The sequence below is a fragment of the Pseudopodoces humilis genome, chromosome 29 (genome assembly GCF_049639895.1).
Source record: "Pseudopodoces humilis isolate 2021_Gansu_Grassland_sample_001 chromosome 29, ASM4963989v1, whole genome shotgun sequence".
Lineage (NCBI taxonomy): Eukaryota > Metazoa > Chordata > Aves > Passeriformes > Paridae > Pseudopodoces > Pseudopodoces humilis.
The window spans coordinates 5,299,643-5,316,121 of record NC_142228.1 but is presented as its reverse complement, the minus strand read 5'-3'; the positions used below and the strand labels follow the sequence as shown (position 1 = coordinate 5,316,121).

General features: G+C 50.1%; 1 protein-coding gene across 1 annotated transcript in view; it reads right to left on the bottom strand.

The window, feature by feature from the left end:
* Nucleotides 1-14,440, bottom strand: part of CRHR1 (corticotropin releasing hormone receptor 1) — a 28,367-nt gene extending 13,927 nt beyond the window's left edge. The window contains exons 1-2 of the mRNA XM_005532537.2: nt 14,144-14,440; nt 5,983-6,067 (exon numbers count right to left, since the gene is read on the bottom strand). Of these exons, the coding sequence (XP_005532594.1) occupies nt 5,983-6,067; nt 14,144-14,185 (127 nt within the window). The 5' untranslated portion in view covers nt 14,186-14,440. The remainder of the gene's footprint in view (nt 1-5,982; nt 6,068-14,143) is intronic.
* Nucleotides 14,441-16,479: the final 2,039 nt, after the last annotated feature.

Here is a 16,479-nt window from a genome sequence, read left to right as displayed (position 1 = left end):
GGCTGGCTTGAGCTGTGAAATCATTCAGATGTTAAATGCTTGAGTAGCACCTTGAGGCATTGAATAAAATGGCGCTGGGGGACAATTTATATTAACATCAGGTAGAAATTAGGGTGGTGGAGCTGTTTGCCTTCCCTCTGAGCAGGGGTCAGTGTTCAGGATGGGAGCAGCTGTGGCTGCCTCAAAGTAGATCCTTGCTTACACCCTACCTCCAGCACTGCTTTCAGTGGCATTGGGGGCTTCTATTTACCTTTGTAAGACTCCAGTCCTTAAAAAATCCTCAGCAGTCCTCCCAAGCATTCAAGTTCCATGATCCTCAATGTAAAATAATTACCCAGGCTAATTAAGCATTATGATAGCTATGGGTGTTTGTAATGAATTTTTGGCTTGTTGCTATTCATGGTCACTGACTATCCCCTCAGGTCTTTGCTGCTGCTCTGGAGAAGAATAAATAAAAGGCACCAAACCTAGCTTGTGCTGTTGGTATCTGGTGTATCTGCTCAATGTTGTCACTTAAGATGATCCATGTACAGCTTTACAGCATATATATGTATATATATATATGTATATAATGTATCAAATGTAGTGGGTTGTGTTTGGGGCTTATCTTGTTCTCCTGACATGAACCACAGAGTGTTTGGAGTTGTGTAATAACCAAGCATGGCAGGAAGTTGTTTATTCCCTAGGGTTGGCTGGGATTTGGTGGTACATGAATGAAGTATCAAAATCCCTCCTTGGCAGAGTTTTCCCAGTAGGGCCTTCTAGTTTGGCTACAACTGAACAGTCTCTGGCAGTGACTTCACTGCATCCAGTCCAAAGTACAGTTCAGCTGCTGTAACTGCTGCTCACGCTGGGATATGCCAGGACACAGTTTCCTACTGGAAAACCTTATTATCTTCCCTCCTCCACTACAATAAAATCTATGAATATCAGTGAATTGCTATTGACGTCTCTGTTTCTCAGATGATGGAGTAGAATGGCCTTATCGACACCAGCATATATTTAAACCTCTAGGATTGTCCATATAGATGAGAGTTTTGTTTCCCAAAACTGCCCAGTACCATGTCTCTCCCTCAAGTCCCTGCCTAGACTCATTGCTGCATCTTTAACCCTTGCTCAGTTCCTTTATTAATATTTCTGCCTTGGGAGAGATGCCAATGAGACTGAAGAGAGAAGAGTCACTGATGTTAATTTGACCTTTATGAATTTAATTTCCAGACTCATCCCAGGGGAGTCAGTGAGTGAATGAAAGAGCAGTGGCACGAGGGCTGCTGGAGCAGTGTCAGCACTTTGGAAGCTGAGCTGGAGTGGGTGGAAAGGCTCTTGGTCAAATTGTCACCTGCTGTGAAAGGTGTTACCAAACTTATCTGATAGTGCCTGTGAAGGATATGTTCTCATCACTCACTGCTTCTTAACCACAGGAGTTTGCTGTATCTGGAACAATTAGATTTGCCTTAATTAATGCAAAGCTACACTCCCTTTCCCCCTTGAAAAAAACTTCAGTTAAAAACCCACAGATATTTTTTTTTCCTCTGCTTAGCTTTGGTGCCATTTTTCTTTGCTTTAGGTGAACTGGCACTGACACAAAACATTTCTTTCCTGACAAGGAATTTTCTGTGTTCCTCTCTCTCTCTCTCCTGAGCACTCAGATTGTGATAACAAGCTCAAAGGAGTGGATTGTGCAGCCAGGACCAGAGGGGGATGTGAGAAATTGTATGGCAACTCCTTGGGATGATCCAGGAGCTATGAATGGCAAAACAGCCCCTTGAAAGTGCTCTGAGCTCGCTCTGTTCAAGTGCTTTCTGCTGAGCTGCTTTGGAAAAACATCATTATTAATTAGGAAGAGGCTTTCCCATCTTCTCAGATTCTCCCTTCCCTCTTCAGGGAAGCAGTCCTGCAGCTGCAGGGAATGATTTGTCCCAGTGGATGAAATGACCTTATCCCTCACTGTTGTGGTTTTAAAGCATTAGCTAAAATTCACTAGAAAACTTACTCATTTCTTGCTGTGAGATATGGATTAGGAGAAGGGCAAAACAGGCTTAAAACTTAAAAGGAATAAAGAAAGTTTATTAAGAAAACTACAAGAATAAGAAACCATAATAAAACCTCCAGAAACCATTTTTCCCCACATCCCATTCCTGTGTTTAATTGACAACATAGAGACAAAACCTGGTGGTTAAAACAGTCCCAACTTTGCTATAGTCTTTTCATCAGTCTTGGTAGAGAAAAAGAAGTTCTCTTTTGTCAATCTATGGAGAGTTTTTCACAAGAAAACCATTTTCTCATGGCTTCCAATTTCTCTGATGCCAGCTGCCCGGAAAACTCTGCCATCAGTCCTTTCCTCCCATTTCACACCACTCTGAGGTGTGTTCTTGGGCCATGATTTAAGGGGTGTCATTTTAAGGATGAGTTATTTGAAGGCAAAAGTTCTCTTCATCTGTCTTTGTGATCATCTCTGAAAACAGAAGTTTTCCCTTTGTCTCTTAAGGGCCACAAATCTTCAGCAACTCTCACTTCTCTTTTTCTGTTCCAGCATCTCATAGGATCACAACTACTTCACCATTTGCTCAGCTCTATCAATGAATTACCTTTGCTTAGATCCACACTTCGAAATACTCCATCTCCCCAAAAATAGTCTTTCATGAATTAAAGGAGTTTTTTCAGAACATTATTGTCCATCTCCATAGCTTTAACAAAAGAATGTTTCAGCTTAAGGCATCTCCTTATTTCTCTCCCCATCTGAAGCTTAATTCTTTTCTTCACTGTCTTTGATAGTTTATGTTGTCTCTTTACATGTTGATCCCTCTCTCTTCCCCTCTCTCTGGAAAAAGGATTAATCTGCAAGTCTCATCTGGGTAGTGAAAGGGTTAAAATCTGGCTCAAACCACAGCTTCATGCTGTCAGGTTTCAGCTCAGTGGCGCTCAGAGCTGGGGACCCCCCTGGGAAAAGCTTCAGCCACCCCGGAGGCTTCCCGGGAGCTGCAGCAGAGCTCAGCCCGGCCTGGGCCCAGGAGAAGCCCCCGCAGGCCCCATCTCCCAGCCGGGAGCCACGGCAGGCCCAGCCCAGCCCCTGCCTGGGCTGCATGGCCTGGGCAGGGGACGGGGGCCCAGCTGGAGCTCTGTTACCTTTCACAGCCAGAAACCAAAAACAGAGAGAAATTCCTGGGCTTAGGTTTTAAAGGGTGTTGTTCACAGGTTGATCTCACTTTTCAATGGTCAAAACTACTGTCAGTTCTCAGAAATGGCCAGTTATTGGCCAGGAGAAAAAACTCTGATCAGCCTCAAGCAGCCTTAACTTCCTTAGATGTTTCCTACTTTTTTCTTAAATGCCAATCTGTCACACTCCCAGATGGACTTTGTGACAGGGCGAGAAGCAGCTGCACACAGACCCCAGGGAACTGAAATCATGAGCCAGAGAAATCCATAGTCTGAGTCAGTCCATGGGCTGGGAGCCCTGGGGACAGCACCTATTCACCCCAGACAAGGGATGCTGATCCTCATTGTGTTCCTTTTGAAGCCTAATCTGAGACTTTCATGACTTGCAGATGTTTAGGGGGGCAGCTGACCTGACTTCCTGAATCCACCATGTTGACCTCAAGTCCAGTCTGATATTCCTTCTTCATTGCTACTGTGGGAGGCAGCTTTCTGATGGAGCATCCAGCTGTGCCCCTGTGTCCCAGACCCAGCCAAAATCAGGGGTTGACAGACCGGAATTTTTGATGGATACCTAAACTATCAACTTGGAGCATGACAACAAGCCTGAATTCCCAGGGATATTAGCCCTGCATTGGGGGCTTGAAGGAAGATGGGTGAAACCATGGTGATAGGAGGGCAGGACAGGAGAGTTCTGTGAGGCCCAGGTGCTCTGTGTCCTGGGATAAGAGTTTGCACAACCTGCACCTTCTGAGCCTGGACAGCATCACCCCAGTGTGCCTCCACCCTCTATCCCACTGCTGTGGCACAGACTCTTCAGCTCAATGCGTATGTCTAGAGAGTGCTGACACTCTGCTGACATCACTGTCCAGACAGACATCCTCCTTAAAACCAAGAGATTTAAGGGACTGGTGAGCCAGGAGAGCCCATGCTGGGCTGTGTTTCAGAGGAGGGATGCTGCACACAGGCACGAGGCAGTGCCTGTCCATGCATCCAGCAGATCCCCTGCCAAGCCACATGATGGGGGACCACTGGGCTCGTGTTATCAGCATGTGTCATTTCCCAAGGGTTGTGAAGACATTAACAAATTAAGTCTCAGGGCCCTGCTGAAATTCTCATTAGCATCATCCTAACAACTCTTCATGTTAAACAGCTCAAATCATAATTTCCAGTTTAGTAAATATCCCTCCATAGGAATTGCTGTCTCCATCAGTCAGGGCCTAAATGGACCCCAAGGACCAGGACTGGTGCTGAACTCCACTTCCCAAGCAGACATAAGACAATTAGCTTCACCTCTACCTCTTGTTCTAAGTCCCCTCCTCCAGCTAGAAGTGGCTCTCACATGTGCCAGCCCCTTCCAAATTAATGAGTTGCGCAGGAATTGCAGGTTGGATGTGTTGAGACAATGGACAATTTGCAAATCTGAAGCCTCACATTCTCCCCTCTGTCCTGGAGATGGACACTGAGGTGCACTAAATCCTGCTTGGAATCATGCTGATAAATCCCCACTGAGCAAAACCCAGTCCTTGCAGAAAGCAGTGCTCAGTGCTTGAGGATGATGGTGGTTCCAGGGCAATCCATCAGCAAACCACAGCAGAAAATCTCCCTGCTTTCTGACCTTTCCCTGGGGCTTGGGAGGTTCCAGTAGCGGGTGGAAAAGGCCACAATCTGGGCATGAGGATTCTCTGGGACCTGCTTGCTGCCCTGGATCAGGATTTATTACAGCTTAACATGGCCAAGGGCAGGCCCTCACTGAGCAGAGTGATGAAACCTTCAGGGAGCTAAGCACATGAGTGATAACTGTGTTTCTTCACTGGCCAGACATCCAGACATTGCCATTCCACAGGCTTTCTGCCTCCACCTTGTGGGCTTGGGAAGCTTCTTGCAGGGCAAGGTAGTCTGGGTTTGGCCAGACACCGGATCAGCCGGTGCCAAGATGGGATTTGTTAAAAAGGAGCTGTTAATGCTGCTTTTAATGGGTGGTGGGCAGCCATCCCTCAGCTCTTGGTCTCCATGGCCATTCCTCAGTGCCCAGTCCTGTGGCCAGCCATCACCCTGATGGAGAGTTCTTTGGTGCCCTGTCTGATTCTCATTCAGTCATGGAAAATCAACACTGCAGCATCCTAGAGCTGGGGAGGACTTTTCTCCTTGTCCTTGTGAGCTACACTCCTTCTCACACTTCTCCTCCCTCAAAACCTGTCACTGAACCAGACCTGTCTGAGGTGACAACCAAGTCACATCCTGAATATAGGCTAAAAGCCAATTTTGGCACAAGCTCTGACCTGATTGGATCAAACCCATGTACAGTGTTGATTAGGAGTGAGCTGTTCATGACCCTGATGCTCCCGCCCATCAAGGCTGAGCCAGCCCTGGCCCTAGCGATGTCCCTAGAAGCTCTTCATGGCTGGTGGCCTCCCAAAGAGCTCAATGGCATCTGTGTAGCAGTGCTGGGGGGTGAAGGGTGGTTGAGCCTGGAGCCACGGTGGCCACACTACACTGGTGACGTGGTCTCCACAAAAAGTCAAAACCTCCAATCATCATCCCTGGGCAGGGGATGGTAGAGAGGGGTGGACATAGGGGCCAAAGTCCTGGTGTCTCTGGGCTTGGCACAGAAGAGGCAGCCAGCCCTGATGTCTCTTTGTCCATCTCCCCCTCTGTCCAATAGACATTTATTTTCTCTATTTTCATCTCCTGAGATCTGCACCTTCTACCTTCCTCCACTGTCACCCTTCAAGGAGGCTGCAGCAGGCGAGCCTAGAGACACCCCTGACACCCTCTACCAAGCACTGGATCCCCAGGGGGTGGCTTGAGTGGGCTGGGGACACTCACCAGTGTGGTTGGTGACAGGTGGCAGGCTCTCACAGTACTGCTCCTGGATAGAGGCTGCAACCTGGCTGTCCCAGAGGAGAAATGCCTGCATGGGGAGAGAGCAGACAGGGGTTGGGGTTATATGTACAATATGCTGCTTCCCCATCCCCAAATGCCTCCTTGGGTCAGATCTGAGTTTGCCCATGTCTGGGTGGGTACCACCTGCAAAGCTGCACAATGGACATGTACCATTTTCAAGATGGTTTCCTAGGGAAACTGCTTATCCAGACCCAAGGCTGCGGGACTGCTCTGTTTCCCACCCAGTGATCCTGTCCTGCCCCAAATACCCCACTCAGCAAACCCTCCTGCAACGCCTACTGAATCATGGAACCTCTGCTATTTAGCATTTTATTCAACACTTTTGGGTTTAGCATCTTTCAGTCTTGAGAGCAGACAGGGGAAACATGATGAGCCTGACACCACACTTGGATTTTCAATCCCTTACTGAAATCACAGCCTTGTAAGCTGTCAGTGGGAAGATGTTCATACACATTCTTAAGGATATCTGATCCACAGACAACCATCTCTGGCTGAAGTCTTTTTTTCAGAATTGTCAGCAGACACCAGCATTCCCATTGAGTCAGAAGGCACCAACCATGATCTACCCAGCTCTGCTAAAACTCTGCACAAGGAGCTATTTTGGAAAAATGATTATTGAATTATTGTGTCTTTGCAGGAGTTTGGGGAAACTAAATATGAGAAAGGCAGTTGCCAGGATGAAGGGATTGCAAGGATGGCAGAGGGATGGTGCTGTTGGTCTCACAGCTCACCAGGGTGCTAGAGGAGGACCTGATATTTTGCAGAGCACAGATTTTTACACAAGCAGCTGTCCACTCTGTCCTCCAGCTCAGAGAAGAGTGATGCAGGCTCATCCCCTTTGCTCTACCAGCACTAATGGTGGATGAGGCTCAACTCCACTTCTTTCATATCAAACGACTGACCAAACCCCGTGGAGAAAAGTCACTGATTAAATGACAGAGCTGTGCCCCAAAATACATCACATACAGATCCCTTGGGAAACAGCCCCGAGCCTGAAAGCAGAAAGGGCTGCAGCTCCGCTGCTTGCAGGCATACTCCCAGCTCCTTGGGGAAAACAACCTCCCCATCAGCCAGGCTGCTTCCTAGTGCCTGACCCTTCCTGAGTGCCATTTACCTCCCAAACTGCTCTGAATGGAGCCATAGAAACACTGTCTGCTCTTGCTGGCACGCTCAGCCATCCTCATGCCTTACCAAGGCATTTGTAGGATTTATTCAGACACAGAGACAAGTTCAGCACCCACTTACTCTTTTCCAATCAACTGTTTACTGCCTTAGGAAGCTGGATTTGACAGCAAAAGAGATGTCAGGCAGACATATAAATGGAGCTGAGAATAGCTCCCTTGTTGTGACTGCTCCAGATGGCACAGGGGATCCAGCAGCTCAACCCTGCCCTGGCATGGGAGCTGCTAGGAGCTCCTGAGTGCTGGTCCTGCAGGACCCCAGCACCTCCTGAGTTTCCTTTCAGAAAGCTGAGATTACCCAAACTCCAGACAGGGAGGAATCAAGGTGCAGCGAGTTTGCTTCCCTCTGTGTTGATGCCCACAGCTGGTGCCCACTGCACCTGTTGGTGAGTGGCATGGGCAGCTGGGACAGAAGAGTTCTGCTCAAAAGATGTCTGAGATGGTTTGTCTACCTGAACAGGCTTTCAAGTGTTAATTGGATGTGTTTCTCCTAATGGCAGCCTGCTCCAGCCTGGCAGTGCCCATTCTCCTTCCAGACACAGGGAGAGGTCTTGGCGCTGAGCAGCACACAGACCAAGCCACAGCCAGAGAGGGGTGTGGATGGAGCAATCACTGCTCTTTGCAGGCTTTGTAAATGAGCTGAAACAGCTACAGAAGGAAGAAAGAAAGGAAATAAAGGATCCCCAAAACAGAACTAAGAGCTTTTTTACCAGGCTATGAGTCTTGTCAGAGACTTTGGCAGTGTGGCCAAAGCTCTTGACAGAGGCAGAGGTTTTGTCCCACTCTTGTCAGCATTTTGAAGGGAATAAGCAGGGCTGGTGGCAGCTGCAGGGGGATTTGCCCCAGTGAAAAAAATAAATTCTTATCTGGCACTTGCTGGTTGCTGCCTTATCTGTTTTGCTCTTTGTGGGTTAGTGCAACCCCTCCCCACACTTTTACAGAGAGAACAGGTCAAATCTCCCTCCTTGAAGAGCTTCTTGTGCCAGAGCATCACTACTCTGTAAGATGCCACATGGTGTCCAGCAGGGCCCAGCCTGGCCAGGCTGGAGCCAAGCTCACCTCAAGAGCCCCGACACTGCAGTGGGTCATGCTCAGGCCAGAAAGGGGCTGTGTTCCTCCGCCCTGGCCTTGCCTTCACACAGCTATGGCAGATCTTGCTCTGCAGGCAGGAACACTTCTGTGACCTTTTTCAGCCTGCCAAAATCCTGGAGAGCCTCAGCTGAGCCCTCAGCTGTCCATGAAGGAAGGCAATCTGCTCCTCTGGAAGCAGTCACTTTGCAGAGAGCTCCCAGTTAGCCCAGGGAGCTGCTCCCACAGGGATGGATGATTGTTGTGCTGGGAGCTTCATGGGCCCTGTGAGGGCCTGCACTGGTAGCAGCTTCTTCTCCATCAAAAGCCAGCATTGTCTCCCCTGCTGTTGCCGCAGCATCTTCCCAGCTCCCTTCCAGGCTCTGTAACATCCCTCTTTTATACACATGGATGGTTCTGGTTTAACCTTGGACCTCATGGAGCACCAGCTCCTTCCTTTCATCCTCACATTCTCTATAGCAGGACCAGCCCCCACCCAGTCCTCACTGCACAGGTCAGACACCAAAACCTGACACTGCTCCCGTGTTTCCTATATCCCACACACAGCAAACATCTGCTGTGCTTGGCATCCCACCACCCACCATGCCAGGGCTGTTTCAGAGGGGAAACTGAGGCACTGAGGACCACTTGCCTCAGGTCACTCAGGCTGTGGGGCACTGTGTGGGGCAGATCTCTCCAATCTGGACACACCAACCATGTCCTGGTGCCACCAGGGCTCCAAGAAATCAAAAAAAACAGCTCTTCCTGTGCCTGTGAGGGGACAGGGTGGCAGGTCTCCTGGTCCAGGAGATGTAGCACAGTGGACTAGGACAGTGTCAGCTCATCAGCACTGGGAGTCTGGCTGCTGCTGTGGGGCTGAGCAACACAACCACATATGGTGTCATGTCTCTGTGACCTGCCACTGACCTGGCAGAAAAATTCCATTAATAACAATTAGGAATTGTGGTCCCTTGTGGTGCTTTCACTCTCCAAAGCAATCCACGGATACTAATTAATACATTCACATCCAACTGCAGCATCACCCCCTGCACTGTGCTTCCAGAGACAAATATCTGTCCCCCCCTGCGATAATGTCTCAAAAAAGAGGGGATCTGCAGGGCAGGAAGGGCTGACAGCTTTGAGCACGACATAGATGGCTTGTAGCCTAATTAGCAATCTAGGAGGTCCAATGCTGAGGGGCTGTAATTGGAGAGCAGAGCAACTAGTGGGATTGAAGCCTGGGATTGAAGCCATGGGAGACAGGGGTTTTGCATAGAGCTGGGGAGGGCAGTGGGAGCAGTGGACAGTGATGGCCACCATAACCTTCCTGGGAGGAGGAACAACACCAGCCACTCGAGTCGTCCGTGCTGTAAGGGCCTCTCTGACCCATCATCTCTGCTCCCTGGCTTGGCTGGGCTTGCTGCCCACTACAACACTTGCTGTGGAAGAGGAAAGACCTCCTGGAACATAGGACCAGCAGGGAAGGGCTGAGCAGTTCCTGCTCTGGACCTTTCCTGAGGTTCCCTGGGGCATTAGGTGGGATGGAGCCTGTTCTTGACTCTGAGCCTGCAGCAATAGGTGCCAGACTTTGTGTGTTAAATACAGTGACTATTAGAAGAGCTGGATGCCAAATTCAGACGGCAAAGCAGCATCAGTGGTGTAGGAAAGGAGCAGCACATCCTGCCAGGACTGCAGCTGGAGGTGGCCTGCAACAGCCTGACTGAAAGAGATGAGCCTCAAATGTGCTTGGAGGTGCCTCCAAATCCCCATGTCTCCTGCCTTCACTGACAGAAGGAAGTGTCTCCTCTTTGCCTTTGTCTCCTCTGACTTCCAGGCACTGTTTTCTGCAGCTGGGGAGCTTCTTACCTGCTCCACTTTGAGGGCTTTTGCTTGGAACAGTTTCATCCTCAACTGAATCCACAAAAGAAACCCCCAGGCAGCATCTGGTCCATGAAGAACCCTCTTTACACCTCTGTCTTAAGTAACCTGCTTTGCCACCCATGATCTCAGGGTTCCTCTGAGTCCCTTCTCTGCCCTACCAAGCCCCTGTTGCTCCTTCATTGCTTTTCCAAAACCCCATACCAAACCCTGCCAGCATCGAGGCATCAAGGCAAAGCTCAGGCAATGGAACAAGGCTCAAAGCAAGACCCATGGGGGGATTTTCCATGGCTGATGTTACTCAGGGGGAGAGCAGGCAGTGAGAACATCTCCATCTGGCATTACAATCTGCGAGTTTATTAATTTATCTGTATTAGAGGGCCAGTCCCTGTGGTGTGTAGACAGGAGCTTCGGTGAGAGTGTTTATTCTGTTTGGAGTCTCTCTCCGAGTGTGCTGGATGCAGATCCTAACAAAAGAATATCAATCAGGGCTAAATGAATAATACCCTGTAAAAACTGATATATGGGCAATTAAAGGTTTTCCTGGATTAAGCTCTGGTCTCCCTTGCTTTCCATAAATAATTATGACTTCATTTATCTGTCAAGAGAGACATGGATTTTTGGGGACAGGTGAAAAAATGACAAAAGGCATTTGGGTGTTGGAAGCTAAAGGCATAAACAATCTGGGGAAGAGGACACAATCCATGCAGCTCAGGGGCAAAGGCTGCTGAGGAAGATTGGAGTGATGGACACAAGTCTGGGGGAGGGCTGTTTTTCTAAGGCAATTTTATTAAACTCTCCTTCAGAGACATTTCAATTTGGGTTTGGACATTTTTCCCTTCAGCTCTGTCCCAAAACCCACATCTTGACTGTTCAAAACCCACATCTTAACTGTTCCAAACCCCCTCCTTCACCCATCATCTTTTTAGGGTTGTGCCCTGGGATGAACATCCACAATTTAATTTCCGCATAATTTTTTTTCCTGTTTATTGACATTCACAGCTCAGAAAAGCTTGGCCACACCAAAGCTGCATCTGCCTCTGCTTTTCCAGGGTGGATAAGGCAGATTTCAGGGTGGAAAAGGGACTGTAATCTGCAAAATGCCAACCCACTTTGCCACTGGCCATTGGAATGGAGGCAACTGCTCCTGGGAGGGTGACTGTGGATAAAGCAGAGAAGGAGGGTCTCTTCTATCAGCTCAGAATACAGTTAGGGAAAAAAGGAAAAACAACAGATGGCCCTGGGTATGTTATTCCATCTTCAGAAAGAGCCACCCTCTCCTGAGTGACAGCTCTGATGTGTTGGACAATGGCTCCTGGGCTCTGTTTGGTGAGGGAACCCCATGGTTTGGGGGTTGATTTGTGTTTTCTTTGGGTTCTAAAATTGTTCTCACAGACAAAGCCATGTATGCAGCCTTTCTAAACACTGCAGACTCAATTGCAGCTTGAGCTTGTCACTCACAACTAACTTCTAGGCTAACCCTGTGCAGGATTTTGGGTAAGCAGAGCTGGATTTTAGGGCAGGGTTGAGCTGGTGGTGCAGGATATTCTCATTGTATTCCTATATATTCATCCTATCGTGACAGAGCAGCTTTTCTGGGAACAGGCTGTGCCTTCTCCATTCACTTCTTTGCTGGAGATGTGAAACCACAGGGATGACTTCATACACACTGAATCAACTCCAGAATTTAAGGAAAGTGAGGACTGGAAGAGATCCCCAGGGTCAGCATGTCCTGAAACTGCAGCTCTGCATCTTATGCAAGGATTGGAGCATGGAAGGGGCAGGGGCTGATTTTTTGGGCTTATTGCTGCTGGAGTTGGTCAAGTGAGAGGAGAGGGGAAGCTATCCCACCCTCAGCATCAATCTGATTTTTCATAAAATGCTTTTGCAGTTTTACCAGCCCCAGAAATGTCATCAGCTCCTGACAGAGCTGCATGTGGGCTGGTTTAGTTTGTTTAAATGACTTGCAGGGTGCCAGGGAGCACTTGGCAGCAAGTTTTCCTGCCTGTCTCCTAGTCTCTCTGTCCGACCCCATGAGGGATGTATATCCAGTAAAGCAACATGGGTAAACCAATGCTAAAGTGGAAGTGCTAGCCAGGTGCATGGGGAACACCTAAACTGTGCCAACACACAGTATCTGCAGGGGAGGTTTGTCTGTGCTGAGCTCTGTGTTGGAGCTGGGCTGCTGCCGGTCTCTGCACTCACAGGCTGGATGCTGCTGCAGGTACACCTGGCTGCAGGGATGCACTCACAGCTGGAGTTTCATGGTCCTTCAGCCCATGCTGTCCCCAGGAAAGGGTTGGGACTGTTCTGGAAGAGCAGCCGAGTTTTGAATGCATGTATTTATCAGGAAAGATAGACAGCTTGACTGCAAAGGAGGGTAGGGTTGTAGATTGGCTGATTCTCTTTGGAGCCAACTGGGAGAGGCCTGGACTGGTTTTCGTGACCCCCCTCCCAGTCCCAGCCCCAGCACAGGGGTGATTTTGTCACAAATGCTGGAAGATTTTTAAGGACTTGTTGCTCCAGCTTCACAAGGAGAATGTCCTTGGGGAACACCTGGGGATGGTGAGGGACTCCCCCAAGCCCAAGGAGCTTTGACAGAGCCTGGGAGCTGTGTCTCAGCAACTTTGGGCTTCTTTTGGACAACTTTTTGCTCACCGAGGTTATCAGGAGCTGTCAGCTCACATGGCTGGCTCTGCCAGAACATGACCTTACTGCACTGGGTCTGTGCTGTCCCCACAGACTGGCCAAGAAGGATCTGGGCAGGGGGAAGAGATCCTGCCCTGTCTCACCTTTATTCCTTACATCAGAGCCAAACAAAACCCGAACCAGGGAATGTAACAGCAAAAGAGCTCCCATAAATCCTATCAATCAGGCTTAGTGGGTTGCAGCGATAGGAGAGAGCAGCTGCTCAGAAGAGGAGCTTTTAGAAGCAACACCAGCTTGGGGGGGGTGGGGGGGTGTGTCTCCTGGTGCACATCAGCTCTTCTCATCACTTAGGTGAGAACTTTCCTGGCCCAGAGGTGCAGCTGATGCGTGAGGTGCACAGCCTGTGGGGTACGAGGCTCTCCCTCCACTTTACCTGATGTTTTAACTCTGCAGTCCCAGCTGGAGCACTGAGACACCATTTTGCAGCCAGCAAGGCAGATTTGCTCTTTTACCCCTCCTTGACACCAAGGTTTTATTGAAAAACTGATCATGAAAAACTGCCACTACAGACTTGTTCAAATAGAATTCAAAATTTCACTGGAAACCTCATCATCTCGTTTGTCTAGGGTTTGGGATTTAAACAAGCTTTGGGCTGTGAATGTTCCCCTCCTCGATGAGCCCTCAAGGAGGAGAAATATTGCTTCTGACAAAGCATTTGCATATTGTGCAGAGCTGCAAAATTAGCAGTGGCTACAGTTCCACAGCAAGCAAATTACAAAAAGTCGTGTGCTTTGCAGGTGCAGGAGGGAAAAAGGAGAGGCTTCCTTAGAAAATTAATTATGGGAGGGGGTGGGTACTATTGGGCTCTGCATTTGCACTGTCCACATCCATCACATCCCCAGAGTGGCCACCCCCTCCCAACAGCCTGGGAAACTGGTGGCAGCTGGTTTCACTGGGAGATGCAAGGATGGGAATTGCTGGGTGTAGCTACAGCTGGGAGCTCTGGGCTGAGCTCAGGAGGACCTGGCTGCAATTCCCCCCCCCCCACCCCCCCCCTTTAAATGATCCTTTCACTCACTTCAGCCCCGCTCTCGGATAGTTTTTGAGCATCACAAGCTCTTGCCAAGCCCCAGTGCCTCGACTGGAAGAATTCTCCCGAGGGCCCTTTGTGTTGCGGTTTCTCTTTTTACTTTTCCCTTCAAAGAAACAGAAAAGTCACGGCGGAGAACGCGGGCTGTGCAGGGCGCAGGGGTGAGGGGAGGGGGCAGAAGGACTCTTATGGGAGAAGAGGACTTGAAGTATCTTACCTGCAGGAGGAGGAGGAGGGCAGGACGTAGGTTGGGCACCATCCTCAGCTGCCCCTGCGCCCAGCTCCCCGGGGCATGACTGGCAACGTCCCCGCTCCTGCTGGGCTGCTTCTGCCGTCGGGGAGAGAATCCTCCGGGCTTCCAGCGAAGGAGCCTGGCGGGTCCCCGCGGGGCTGCGCGGAGGCTGCGGGTCCTTCTGCGTCCCCGTCTTGCCTTTTATAACCTCCCTGGAGCCAGTCCTCCGGCTGCCCACCTTCCAGCTCGCCTGGCGATGGGCTACATCCCTCCTCACCAGCCTCCCACTCCCCCTTCTCTCCCTCCTCCTCTCCCTCCTCCCCTTTTCCTTCCTCCACCTCCCTGGTGCCTTCCAACTGAAATTGATTCCCCCCCCCCGCTTCTCCTTCCCTCCCTCAGCATCTTCAGCAGCAGAAACTTCCCACCAGCCCAGGGACCGCCCTCCCGGCTCTCCTTGGAGTGGGGCTTCTCCTCTCCACCCCTCTCACTCCCATCGTGCAGATGCTGTAGGGTCTCTCCTACGAAGCCTGGGGGTTTCTCTTGTGTCTGCAAAGGGTTTGGGGCTGCAATTTGCCGGGGATGAGGGGGTGAGTGGGTGTTACGCATTTCGGAATTTCACTCCAGGGCTCTGGCAGAGGAACTGGGACAAGGCGAGGTTCCCCCGCCAGCCTTTGCAGCCCCTTTGCAAAATGGAACACGAAGGGAAGGCAGAACCCTTTTTCTCTTCCACAGGGATGCGGTGGAAGGGATTTCAGCCCTGCCTTGTCAGGGAGATGTTCCTGAGGAAAGGATGGGGATGTGGGGCAGGTGGGTGCGGGGGTGTTTGATCATAAGGGCGGTCCCGGAGGATGGGGAGGTGCTGCTGGCACCGTGCTTTGTCCCGTAGGATGGGTGCTGGGACGGGCAGAGGTGATGAGGCAGGAGCAGGGGGGGATAAGGGAGAGGATAAGTGTCCTGGGAAGCGTGGGGCACAGTGGTGTGGGAGAGCCTGGATGATGCTCCTGAGGTCTTGGATAACGACATTTCCCTTCTCCCCCAGCATAACCCTCAAGCTTTAAAGGGTCTCCTGTCATACCTCTGTGTCTCAGCTCCTGCTGTCCACTGGTCTCCTGGGGAGGGATCCCATACACCCCTTTCTTAGGGATGCCATTGTCAGGATTGGGTCTATCCCTGAGTTGGATGAATTTCTGTCTGGGTTAAACCTGCTCCCCCACGCCAGTGCAGTTTCAATTCTTGCCTTCTGTACTCACTGAGGTTTAGGGGGCTGCCCCAGCTGTGGGTGCTGTGCCTGTCCTGGAAGTGAGCCAAGCTCCATCAGCCCAAGGTGAGCTGGAGGAGACAGCCAGGCAATACATTGTGCTTCCTTCTTTCCTTGAGGAAATAAGGATCAATGAGGTGTACTGCTGGGAGGGGGATGCTGGTAAACATTGCCATGGGACCACCATCCAGGGGTGTGATATTTCCCTTAGCTGATGATGGTTCATCCACCACCAGCTTCTCACAGGGTGCTGGATCATGCAGCCTCTGCCTCTAGGAATGGCTGCAGACCACAGCGGGTTGCAGATGATCAATAGGAGGGCAGTGTCCCTTGATGAATTCATGGCCACAGCCTCCATCCATCTTCACTGAGCTGTGCTTTGTCTCTGGAGTACCCAAGAGGGCAGGAGGGGATCAAGGTCTTTCCTGAGCTGTGGGACCAAGGCACAAGGACTGGCCAGGGCTGTGTCCCAGCATGTGGGGGCACCCAATGAACCATCCCAGCCCAGTAATTAAAGGAAATAAACAACAAAGACATAAATCTTCTGGCATTAGCTGGGTTTAATCAATTGTGATACTGCTTTGGCAAAGAAATCTGAAAATATATAAAGCTCTGGTAAATTCAGGAAATTTTTTGTTTCTGAGGTCTCTTAACATCCCTCCCCTGACAAGGATGGGATGAGACAGACTCCAGAGCCCTCGTGTTACCTGTCACTTCAATAAGCCCATGGAAAATGCAAAATTTTCTAAAAATGGCTTGAGAAAGCTCCCAATAACTTTAAGCATCCTGGATTCAGCTGAATGCATCACAGGATCATGGAATGGTTTGAGTTGGAAGATCATGTAGTTCCAACCCCCTGCCATGGGATACCTTCTACCATCGCAGGTCTAGGGTACAGCTCCTGGTCACAAAACACACTCTGGTTTTGGGGGCTGCTCAGGGCTTTGTGCACACAGGGGACAGAAGGGACCTTGCAATGGCAAGCACCAGAGACCTCATTCCCACACCAAGACCAAGGATTGCCTTTCACCATCTCAGCCTTCCCATGGCCACCAAATGGGAC